Genomic DNA, 11,835 nt, shown 5'->3' on the forward strand with positions numbered 1-11,835 from the left:
CAACAATGCAGAGATGCACAATAAAAACAGCAAGTAGTGTATTCAGTCGATCAATAAAATGTGAACTTAATGTGATAAAACCGAGTTAATTGCATCGTATAGTAAACATAATAAAAGAGTCAGTGGAATTATAAATTATGAGATAATAAAAGAGTCGGTAGAGGATTGCACACAAATAAGAAGGGTGGGTCAGAGTAGGAGAGAGGAAGCGGTTGTAAAATTACTGTATTTACATGAAATATAGTACATCTAATAGTCTGGTTGGCTAATTTAGGTGAGGGGGCAGGAGTGTGTGTGTGTGTGTGTGTGTGTGTGTGTTTAAAGGGGACCAATATTACTAATTTATTTCACTTTTCATCTCCTTTCTACCTCTTTGGTAACTTTGTGCTGCTGGAACAAGGTGGGACAAATAAAAGTAGTTGATTTTAACAGGAATAAAAATGGACACCCTATGGCAACTGAAAAAAAACAAGAACATAAATAAAGTAAATTTAATCAACATTTAAGACATTCAAATTAAATTAGACTTTTATAGAGTACGACTCAAAGTGCTCTCCAAAACAAAGAAAACAAAAAGCCAATTTAAGTGACGGTTGGCACATTGATGTGAAATGAGTAAAGGGAAATTCCTGCTTTGCCTGCATTTGTCATCATTTTTGCACAAAAAAGTGACACAAAGCAATGATTTTTTTTGTGTCTAAAGGTCTTTAACTTGTATCCTGTCATCCTTGGGACTGTCAGCTTCAGGGTGCTTTCCAGAGCTGGATTTGAAGGAGGTCTGGCGTTGGAAATGCAAATATAAACTGGATTGAAAGATTATTTGGTTTACTGGGGATGATAAAGATTTTTTTTAGAGTTCATACACAAAGTTACTGATTAAAAATTCATTCAAGCTTTCAAACAGGAAATTACCATGAGCATGACTGAAGCTGCTGCCAAGCCTGAGGGCAAAATGAGTGTTCTGCCCTTAACTCCCTCCTCTCTGCACCGTAAAATACCTCCAGTGAGACGTTCACAGTAAGCTGAAGCTGAGATGATCAGAAATACATGAAAACAATCAGTAACTCCTTTCACACATTTTTCAGGCAAATGTGGTTAAAATGATCTCAGTTACTTCTTAATTGTGACACTTTTGTATTCTGTGCTGCTTTTATGTTTTTCTGATCTCACCACATCTCTTCAGCATCATCTTACCTGCTTAGCTTCTGTTTTACAACATTACATTTTTCTCTTTATTTGTGTTCATCCCAGTAACTCTTTCTCTCTCATCAGAACAGTACTTTTAGTTTGAAGACAACTTCCGGTTTGATTCTGGCATTTCAAAGTTAAAGTCATCATCAAAAAGTGAAGAATTTTTTTTCAACAATAATTTTCAATGTTCAGAATACAAATCAGGTGAGCAGCACTGCTAAGTGCATCTAGGAGTGACTCATGGCCGGTTTACTGCTCGTAAGAACTTGATAAAACCATTAACATCAAAATGATCATTCTTACGCCTGGTGTGGAAAGATGCTGCTCAGTCACAGAGCTCTGAAAGTAGAGAAGCAAAGAGCAGAAGAAAGTTGTGATTCAACAGAACCCTCGATTGATTTTGTGCACAAATTGCCACAGATTTGGCTGACTTTGTGGCCTGCATCTTGTCTTTGGAGAGCTGTGGCAGGGTCCCTGTGTCCAAACCCACTTAAATCCATGAAATGTCTCAGGACAAAGTGACGCCGTGACTGATGACCGACAGCGTATTATTATGTGGTCTCTGCGAGGGGATTATTAGATGTATGTAGGTCAGGAAACTTGGTTTAAGGCATTTATTTTTTTCAGAAATCTAGGGGATTTTTTTTTTTTTTTTTTTTTTTTTTTTTTGGTGCTTTTTTATTCCCGGTCTGTAATCCAATATTTGGCCCCAGCCTGAGGGGACCGAGGCTCCACAGAGCTGTGCAGCCACCAGAGGGCCCCAGAGGAAGCCAGGGACAAAATGAAAGCAAAAATGGAGAAGTAAAAATTGTGCTGTGGGACATAAAAATATCTGAAAACACCAAATGAGGTTGAATCATTTCTTACTCAAAAAGATTAACAGCTGCAACTCTACTATATGAAAACTACAACACGTTATAAAAGAGTCATTCCTTTTTCTTTCTTTTTTTTGACTCCTAATAAAAATAAAAACATTTTGCAGGACTCACACAAGAATTTCACACCACAGATTTATATGAACTATTAGTTGTTCCAAAGAAAAGTGTCTCTTCTCTTATTATGATAAATAACAGTTGTAGGCTGAGACATGTAAAATGATCTTTTATTTCCACGCGAGATTCACAAAAACGCTAAAGAGAAGTCCAACAATTTTTCATTTTGCCTTGTGGTTATGTACTCTCTAATAACAGTTATTTATAGGTTATTAAACGTAGCAAAAGAAAACTTTTTACTGCTGCCTTCTTGAGTTATTGGTGACAATAAATTTGGGTTAAGGAAACATCCACCTCAGGCGTTGCACTTTTTAAACCAAAATATAAAATTTATTAAAATTCACAATTCATTGATATCCAAACCTGCATGAACACAACAAACTCACTGACTGTTTGCTTGACATTTGCTTTTCAGAATTTCTAAAGATCCTTTTAAAGGGCCCTATCCGTTGGTTGGGAATCCTAAGAATAAAGTAAATACTGGGCCAAATACTACAAATTTTTGTAATTCTCAAATTAGCCGTGCTGCAGCATGACAGTGCACAAAATCAGAGGCTTTCCAAAAAAATCTGTGCCAAACAAAAACCCTCCAGTGACCTGAAGTGTAGCAGAAAACTGTTTGGTTCTTCACCTGGAAACCTGAAGCAGCAGCGGTGCCGGTCAGGAAAGACTGGACGAAACAGATTCTGTTCTGACCCATCTGAACTTCTGCTGAGGCATCAGATGCTTGTGAGCAAACGTGTCCATTTACCCCGACGCAGACTTACCCCAACACCACAGTCGCTCCTCTGCTCATTCAGGCATTATCATCCACCCCCTCTCCAGCTGTTAAAGGCCCTGGACACTGACGCTCATTTGGACCGGGAAACGGTGCACAAAAAGGTAACAGAGAAACACAACGTACTCAGTAACTCAAAGGATGTAATTAACTGACTTTGGCTGAACTTCAGAGTGCAGCTTCAGGCTTGTGATCTGTGTTCATCTGCAAGATGTCCGATTTGTCTTTGAGCATGCTGATGCTGATCCCATGTCACCCAAAGACAAAAGAGGCAGCACCCAGCTACAAACGAGGTCTGTGTGCAGCCTTCGTCTTATGTTTTCTCGCTGCACCGTGGGCTCCTTAATACCAGTCAGGGGGTACATGCTCCCCTTTGTAGCCAAAAGTTCCCACCCCCAGCTGGATAACACTCCAAAGTCACAAAGCAGGAGCTTTCAGAAGAGGCCTTCTACTTGGAGGTTTCTTTGGTTTTGGTTATTGTACTGGTCCGTTGAAGCTGAGCTGGACCTGAATATTTCACTGCAGATTTTCTGTTATTTGAAGTCTCTCGCTGGCTTTGACAGCACTTCAGACTGTGGAGCAGTCAGGAAATGAGCCCCGGTTTGGTTTCAGTCTGCACAGCTGGCAGCAGAAGACCCACATCACCACGTCTGCTGACTGCTCCTGCAACCGCTGCCAAACGGAGGTTATGTGAATAAACTCATGGTTTAAGCAGACAAGGCAATTGTTTATTTTTACGAATTGAAGAAATGTGTCATGGAGCAGTCAGCCATGAACAGAGAGCTCTGCGTTTCGCCACCAAACAATACATTATGGGATGGTTTGGCAGTTGATGGAAACAGACTCCTCCATCTCCCAGAAGATGTGAATTAGTGTCTGAAACCAAACAGAGTATTTCAATCTCTCCTTGATTCTAAAGGATTTGATCTAATTGAGAAGTTTGCTAACTTTTATACTTTCAAATTCTCAGTAGCTAAAATTACATTAGTAGGTTGTTCCCACATGATCTTCTTCATAATCCAAGACAAAACTTGGTTTTTAAAAATTTTCCCAAAGGCCACAAAAATCCAAGGAAAATCAAAACTAGCAGACGAGAGTAGAATACATATTATTACACTTCTAATAAAACATCAGAATATTGAATTTTATGATGTTTTGGTGTGCAAAGATGCTTCTGAATTGATTTAATTGGGCTCAGGAGACTTTCAAATGTTTAGAAAGTTTCAGATTCATTCATGTCCAGGAGAGAATTTATCATACAAAATTGATAGTGTGGGAAAAATTGAAAATTTTTTAGAAAGAGAATGAATAAATAAATAAATGCCAGCAGACATTCGTTCTGCAAAAGAACGTAAGACTCATTTAAAAATCATCTTTATAATAATAAATGTAGCATCTCACTTTCCTCCAGTGGAGACATTTATATTAAGGAGTAAGGTGTTTATTTGCGTTGCTGTCAATCAAATCACATTAAAAAACATCCGAGCTCCACCTCTTTCCACGGAAGTAAAAAAATGTCTTTTGGAAAATGGCACAATGATCTAAAACAGCATGACTCTCGTTTGCAGTAAATGAGATTCAAACAGGAGCAAACGACATTTGGGGATTGTTTTCTCCTGCACATTAACACACATTTTATCCACTTAGGAGGTAAAAATAAACTACATCTTGTGTATTTGTGCTGATGAGACATTTTCACTCAGAGCAATAGTCAACAGCGCTCTGCGTCTCAAAAGAAGAAGCTCAATCAGGCTTCGGCTGCGGAGACACAATCACATGATTGTGGTTTTTTTTTTTTTTTTCCACATGATTTATTGGACAATAAAAGAATAAGGAATGCACACAGACTCACTCTAACGCAGCTTGGATATATTTCAGCCAAGTAATATGAGCTGACGTGGAACTGGGCTGCTTCTGTGCTACATAGACATCAAATCTCCGAATGAAGGTGACACTTTTCTGGCTAAGTGAGCCTCACGAGCCGTCACAAACTGGTTCAGTTTAAACTTGGAGAGAGTCACAGCTTGGCCCTTTGGACTCACGACACACCGCAGATTAGCTGCTGCTGTCAACCAGTGAGGCTCAGATAAATTCAAGCCTTTACACAAACACCTGAATTAAGTTCATTTTTGTATAAATAGGTTGACTTTGTACACGATGTCATGGTATACAATAATAATAATAAAATACGCTTTTAGTTTTTTCTCAACACTGACTGAGGATTCAACCAGACGCCACCTCTGGATGATTTTACCAGATTTGTTAAAACATCCATCAAGCTTTAGGCCTGATACATCTGAAGTATTAATTCTATGAATTCGTTATATCAAATAAACTGTCCACTTGACAACAATGTTAAAGTTATGCTGACATGAATAATGGAGTGGAATCAAACCTGTTGAAGATCACACCACTTTCAGTTTCATCAGACTTCAGTCGCTTCAGTACTGTTCTTTGTGCTTTTCTCCAAACACCCGTGACCTCAGAATACAGATAATCCCATCTCTTACTTCCTTTTCATGAATAATATCAAAAAATACAAATAATCAAAAATGAAATCTGCTGTGAAGCGAAGTGGCTCTGGTCTCTCAGCTCAGCAGGATCCAGATAAAGTCAAAGTGTCTCTCAGGTTCACGTCTCTTCTGTTTTCTTTTGGCTTTATGCCACGTCGTCATAGTCCTCTTCATCCTGGGCTTCGCCTTCTTCACCTCCAATGTCGTCGTAGTCCTCTGTGGAAGAATTGTCCTCTGCTGTATCTGGAGTCTTGTTTGGTGGAGGAGGGCGGAAGACCTTCACCTCATCCTCCACCTGCAGGTAGTCGGGCTGCTGGTCCAACGGCTCCTCGTAGTCCGGCTGAGCCTCCACATAGTCCGGCAGGGCCTCCTCGTACTCCGGCAGGGCCTCCTCGTACTCAGGGATGGGCTCCTCGTATCCAGAACAAGCCTCCTCGTATCCTGACATAGCCTCCTCATAGTCACTGATGATTTGCTCACAGTTATCAGAGTTGAGTTCGTTCTCAACTGCCTCGGCCAGGTTTTCGTAGCTTTGGACCTCTGAGACAACAAACATCAAACTTAAACAACAAAATACTTTACGGCTAATATATCGGTAACGTAGCCACATCGTTGGCTTATGAGCTGAAGATTTGCTCTTGCTGTCCAGTGATAACACGTTGCATGACTTTGTGGAGATGTACGTTATGATTTATCAGATATTCATCCACTGCAGAACACAGTCAGCTACATAAATATAGCAAAAGAAAATTTGATGTAAAACTACACTGAAATATTTGGAGGTACTGAAAACCATCAGTAGATCTTCTTGTAAATAGCAAATCTCTTAAAACATCATACATGTATAAAGCATTCAGCGTTTAAGTGAACTGCTGATGACAAAATGTGGTTTGGATTTGGCTCTTTATTTCAGTTCACACAAGATAGATTTTCATTACCCGTTATGTTGTCTGATTATACTGTCATCGGTCGTGTTTGTTTGGTTCTGCGAAGCCAAACTCATCAGTTTTCCACAAATTTTTGGTCTTTTTGTGTGTGTGTGTGTGTGTGTGTGTGTGTGTGAACTTTCACCCAGTTCTTGTGATAGTGTGGTATAAATTAGTGGAGGGGGGATTTTAGGGGAAGTATTGCATCATGTGATCCACTCAGAGATCCAACGTGGTCTTGCCTGTTGTGAGAAATTGAGTCCGAGGAGGCAGCGCAGGACTTCCCAGCTGTCTCTCCTGGTATTTGTTGCTTCTGAGAAAAACAGAAGAGAAACATTCAGGTGAACGTTTCTCATAATGAGGAACATTTGAAAGCTCAGTTCCACATTTTGGAATTTATTGCTTTTGCTTTTTCTTGCTGTGGGTTAGCTGCTGAAATTCGGCGATGCAGAACGCAACTAATTAAACAGGAAACAGCTTGTAATGTTCTAATTTTGTCTTGAGTCTCTAAAATATACAGAAATGTTTTATAACTGTGACTATAAATTAAATAATGTATTATAACTATTCGTAATCAGGTTCATATGTTGATGATGAAAATGAAGATTCATAACTGACTTTCATTTCTACATCAATGTTTCAACATTTTTTTTGCGTCTTTTGTCTTTCATGGCGCTGCTGTTGATGCTAAGCTAACCATATTGAGGCTGCATGTTGAATAGACATGAGAGGCATTCATTTTCTGATCTATTAAATATTACAGCAACAACACTCTGCAGCTGAACTCTTAACAATCCGTAAGAAATCCACATCAAATGAAAAATATCTTTGTATCTTACTCGACATTGAAGACGGATCTTTTCTGAAGCTCTGAGATTCTGTGATTTCCTGCTGAGAAACAAAAGAGAACAAACACCTTAAGTGAAGCTGCACACTTTCAGAAACGTTCCTGTCAAATCTTCAAGGATTATAAACGAACACAAAGCTTTATCTCAGTGACCTCATTAACGGGGCGTCACTTCAATTTGGGGTAACTGCTGTGAAAAAAGCTGAGGGCAAACATTCACATTAACTCACGCAGATTTTCATCATTTAAAATGTAAAACCAACTTGATTGATTGATGTTACATATGATCATCCCGTGGATTACTCCTCTTCCTTTATGTGCTTCATGTTTACCACAAATAAGCCCCCCTCACCGCCGCAGGCCGGTTCCCCCACCGTGATCATTAAAGTTTCATCTAAGCTAATCAAATCCAGAAGGGAGTCCTAATAATAGCAGTTCATACAATTATAATAGTTTTTCCTTTGCAGTTTTACTTTCACAGCCATAATGAGAATTACGATGTGTTTTCCCTTCCTCTTGCCTAAAAAACAGGTAGTTATTAGCACAGAAAAAAACTAAGTGGTGGTGGTGACACACAGCACCAGACCAGGTCTACATGTGAAACCAGACCGATGCGTTAAAGGGCTCCAACACACGAAGCAGGAGGAGCAGCCGTCCACTTCCTGTCCTGATGTGGAGCTCACCCTGCACACTGGACTGGCCTTTTCTTTTGCTTTTACACTTTTTAACATTTTGACTGTTCCCCTTATTTTATTTTTTCGAATGAAACCTCAGAACTTCCCTCCAACATACAGGTTTTGTGTTTTATACTTTTCATTTGGTAAAACAAGCTTGTAACGGTCATCTTGAGAGATCTTTGGCTCTCGGGCCAACAGGACGTAAACTTTCAAACCCTGAGCTTCGACACAAGCTGTCAGGACTTCTGTAACAACTACAATCAACCCAGCATCCAAACCTTAAAGATTTTTTTGGGGGATAATTTCCTGAAACTGCCCATATTTTAAATCAATCACAGATCACCGGATCAGCTGCTTCTCCTCTGATTGGGGAAGATTTGGTGCATAAAATTTAACTTAATAAGAAGGAAAGATTTCCACAGATGTAATTCTTACCATTTGTTGTCATTTCTGTATAACAGGGCATTTTCATGAAGAAACCCTACAATAAATGTTTGCACACAATTTGTTATTTCTCCTATTAACTCACATTTATGAAAAAATGAATGTGCAGACATGATTCATATGTTTATGTCGGAAGTTTTCTCCTGCTCCATGTTGGTTTTTACTCATTGCATTAGTAGTTATGACACTAAAACCACAGGGGAAGCTGGACCTGCCAGTAAAACATGAGTAACATATTTGCAAGAACTCGTCATCATTTATTCATTGTATTATGATGCTGTTAGAAATGCAGGATATTGGTAAATCAAAAGTATTATAGCAACGGCTGTTTGTCGCTAAAGAATTTTCATTTTTTTATTTTTTTACACATGAGCATCAAAGACTGAACATGCTGCTCACAGAAATACTGTCGAGGCCAAATCAGGTCAAATTTAAGTCAAGTTGAATTTTTTATTATTACTGTTATTATTACTATTATTATTATTTTTTTAAGTTAGTAGCTGAGTCGACAGTTTTTCAAGCGTGATCTGTTCTGCTTCTCACTAACAATGCAGTTCCAGGAAAAACTATTCACAGCGAAGTCTGTGGACTTTCCAGGATATTCAGATCATGTGATGTGGAGTCAAGTCAATTTAATTTATGTCACAAAACTATCCAGCAAGCCTTTGACGGCTTCAAGGTCTCCTGGTCGGACAAGAAGACTCAGCAGAAGAGGGATTCCCCGTCCAGAGCACACAGACTGCCACATAAAACTGAGGTTAAGCAGGAACATTTAAAAACGTCCCTACGTACACCTCAAACCAGCTGTGACATCTTATCTATCTGCTATCTCATCTCTGTCGTTTTCTGAGGTCTTCTCAAAATGTCTTGATGAAACAGAGATCAACAAATTCTCACAGTCAGATAATTTAGAGGTGGAAACTTTCCACCTGACAAAACTTTCTTCACATATTCTATTTTTAGTCCAAGTTTTACACTCAAAGCTTCACTTAAGTAAAAAGACATAAGTATTAGCATTAAAAGGCAATTGCATTGAAGTCTATGGGAAAACGACCATACTTCTTGTTTTATTTATAAGCTCAGTATACGTTTTCCTGATGACTTTATGGTCTCAGTCTCTAGTTTCCGGAACATGATGTTCATTTTTTAAATGGTGGGCCCCTTTGGAGGACAACAGACAATAAATGAGGTCAGACATTTTGGTGTGGCCAAAATTGCATGATTGGGATAAATTACAGATCAGTACAGAACCAAAAAAGGGGCGGCCAAATGTGCAAATTTGAAACTTCAAAACACTTTCACTGTGTGTCATGATATAATTATGATCATGGTACTAATCGTTATTTTTAATATATAAAATCCAAAGTAACACGAATCGTAGCTGTGAATAAATGTATTTAACTAAAAAGTACTTCCCTCTGAGATGTAGTGGACTGGAGGCAAATGTCAAAAAAAAAAAAGTGAACTGAAAAGCGTTAGATTAAATTGAGTTTGTTACTTTACATTTGTCTACACTGCCAGTGGCAAATAAAAAGTTTTAAAATCTTAAATCCACCTTTTCATATATGACCGGTATCAAAACATTATCATTTGCCTGGATAGAGTTGTTGAGCTCTAAAAGTCATAACCCCAAGACAGTTTCCTACATTTGAAATGCTGTTTTAATGACATAAGCACATTCCCTCGTACACTCACTAGTTCTGGTGAGGGCCCAATTATACAATATTCAAGTGGGCGTAAAGGAAAAAAAAAAGTCATGCACTCACTCCAGCGCTGTTATATTTATCGTTTCTGACACAACATTTAGGTTCCTGAGGATCACCGAGTTCACACACAGCTCTAACTTACCTCTCCTGAGGAGGCACTTGTTGATGAGGATGAAGATGATACTGATCAGCGCGCTCCCAAAAACCATCCCACATATCACCCAGACCAAGAAGTACTTGCGCAAAAGAGCCATGGGCGAGCTTCTCAACACCCCAGAAGATAAAAAAAAACAAAAACAAAAGAAGATTAGAGCCACACAAAAAACACGTCAGACTTTGTGACAAGAACTCATCTGAGCTGCTGCTTTTCAGCATGCAGCATGCAGCACTGTGTATCCAAAAGGCCATTCACCACTTCCCCTTCTTTAGTGAGCTGACTAAGTCCATGGGCTATTTTTGTATTTGCTTCAGCATTCAGAGAATCAAACTGACTTCTTGACAATCTCGAGGGACATTGTTTTCTTGAGGAAGTCTTTTTTCTGCACCAGCAGGCAACAATCAAAATGTGTTAGTTTTTGCTCCGAGAGGACACTTTTAGAGATAATTCTCTGCTCGGCTGAGGCATCTCGGCTGGCACTTGACAGGCTCTTGAAATGAAGGAGGGCAGCTTTCAGATGAATTATTTGTGTTTATTTCCTTATCTGTATGAGCAGAATGACATGAATTTTTTTTTATCTCTGTGCCTCACATAGTCTATTTGCAACAGCTTCCTGACATTTTCCAACAAGTGTTTCCAAAAAACACTTGATTAATTGATTCAATTAAGCCTCAGTGGATGTTGGAAATACATTTATATGAATATATTTTTTACACATGACACACCTGAAAGTGTAAAATTATGACTATTTCTTTTTCTACTAATCTCTTATTTTAATTAACACTACAAAGATGTTTGTTATAAACAGTTTATGATGACAGAGTGAATAGTATAATAGTAGTAGTAGTATAATTCATTTAACATCAGCCTCTTGTTTAGAAATAACCAGAATGTACCTCACCCTTTCAGGAAACAGCCAACAGCTCAATGCCGAGTGATGGAAGATGAAATATGGTGGCGAGATTTGAAATTCTGTTGTATTTGCATGACAGTTTCTAATTCTCTTAGTTAGCTGAAGAAGCTGATGGCTGGGACTTTACAAACCCCCCCCCCCCCCCCCCCCCCCATCTATGCAGCTGTATGACAGCTTGAACTGAGTTGTAGGTGTAAACCACATTTCCTTCCATGTGTTTAGTATTAATAAATCATTTTATAGTAAAAGTGAATTAATGCAGAGAACTAAATGATACAATATAAATAATATTTTGAGATTTCTGAGCACAGAGTATTTATAGTTTCCCACCTTGTTGGAAAAAATGTCACTTTCAATGTCGAACTTTTCTGTCACATTTAAATTTCTTTCACAATTATTTTATTTTGTGAGTCGACACCGGAACTGTAAAGCTAACCAAATTTAGTATACCTATCAGAGGAAATAGGCGACCTGAGTTCAAAATATAAGCGCTCAGTTTAGTTTAGCTTCATATTTTTTTATGCCCTTAATTTTTCCCTTTTGGTACGACTGTCGTTTCATGTCTCTTTTAGATGTCTTCTGTCATTTTATTGGCCCTTTTAATGTTTTTGTGTGTACACTTCACTCAGTTTGTGTCTTTTTTTGCAATTTGTGTCTCTTTTTGGAAGTTTTGCCATTTTCTGTGAAATTG

At 38.6% G+C, this 11,835-nt stretch overlaps 1 protein-coding gene across 2 annotated transcripts; it reads right to left on the bottom strand.

Moving 5' to 3' along the window:
• Positions 1-1,830: 1,830 nt before the first annotated feature.
• scimp (SLP adaptor and CSK interacting membrane protein) lies at positions 1,831-11,201 on the bottom strand. Of its 2 annotated transcripts, none has more exons than XM_029520127.1 (5): positions 11,133-11,201; positions 10,217-10,335; positions 7,240-7,288; positions 6,643-6,713; positions 1,831-6,014 (listed from the first exon to the last, which is right to left on the bottom strand). In XM_029520127.1, the coding sequence occupies exons 2-5, from the start codon at positions 10,326-10,328 to the stop codon at positions 5,620-5,622; spliced, it is 627 nt and encodes a 208-aa protein (XP_029375987.1). In that variant the 5' UTR covers positions 10,329-10,335; positions 11,133-11,201; the 3' UTR covers positions 1,831-5,619. The 2 variants fall into 2 exon arrangements, with proteins under 2 accessions (XP_029375987.1, XP_029375986.1); XM_029520126.1 differs by having other exon boundaries at positions 7,240-7,291.
• Between the last annotated feature and the right edge of the window lie 634 nt (positions 11,202-11,835).

The sequence above is a fragment of the Echeneis naucrates genome, chromosome 14 (genome assembly GCF_900963305.1).
Source record: "Echeneis naucrates chromosome 14, fEcheNa1.1, whole genome shotgun sequence".
In the NCBI taxonomy this organism is placed as follows: domain Eukaryota; kingdom Metazoa; phylum Chordata; class Actinopteri; order Carangiformes; family Echeneidae; genus Echeneis; species Echeneis naucrates.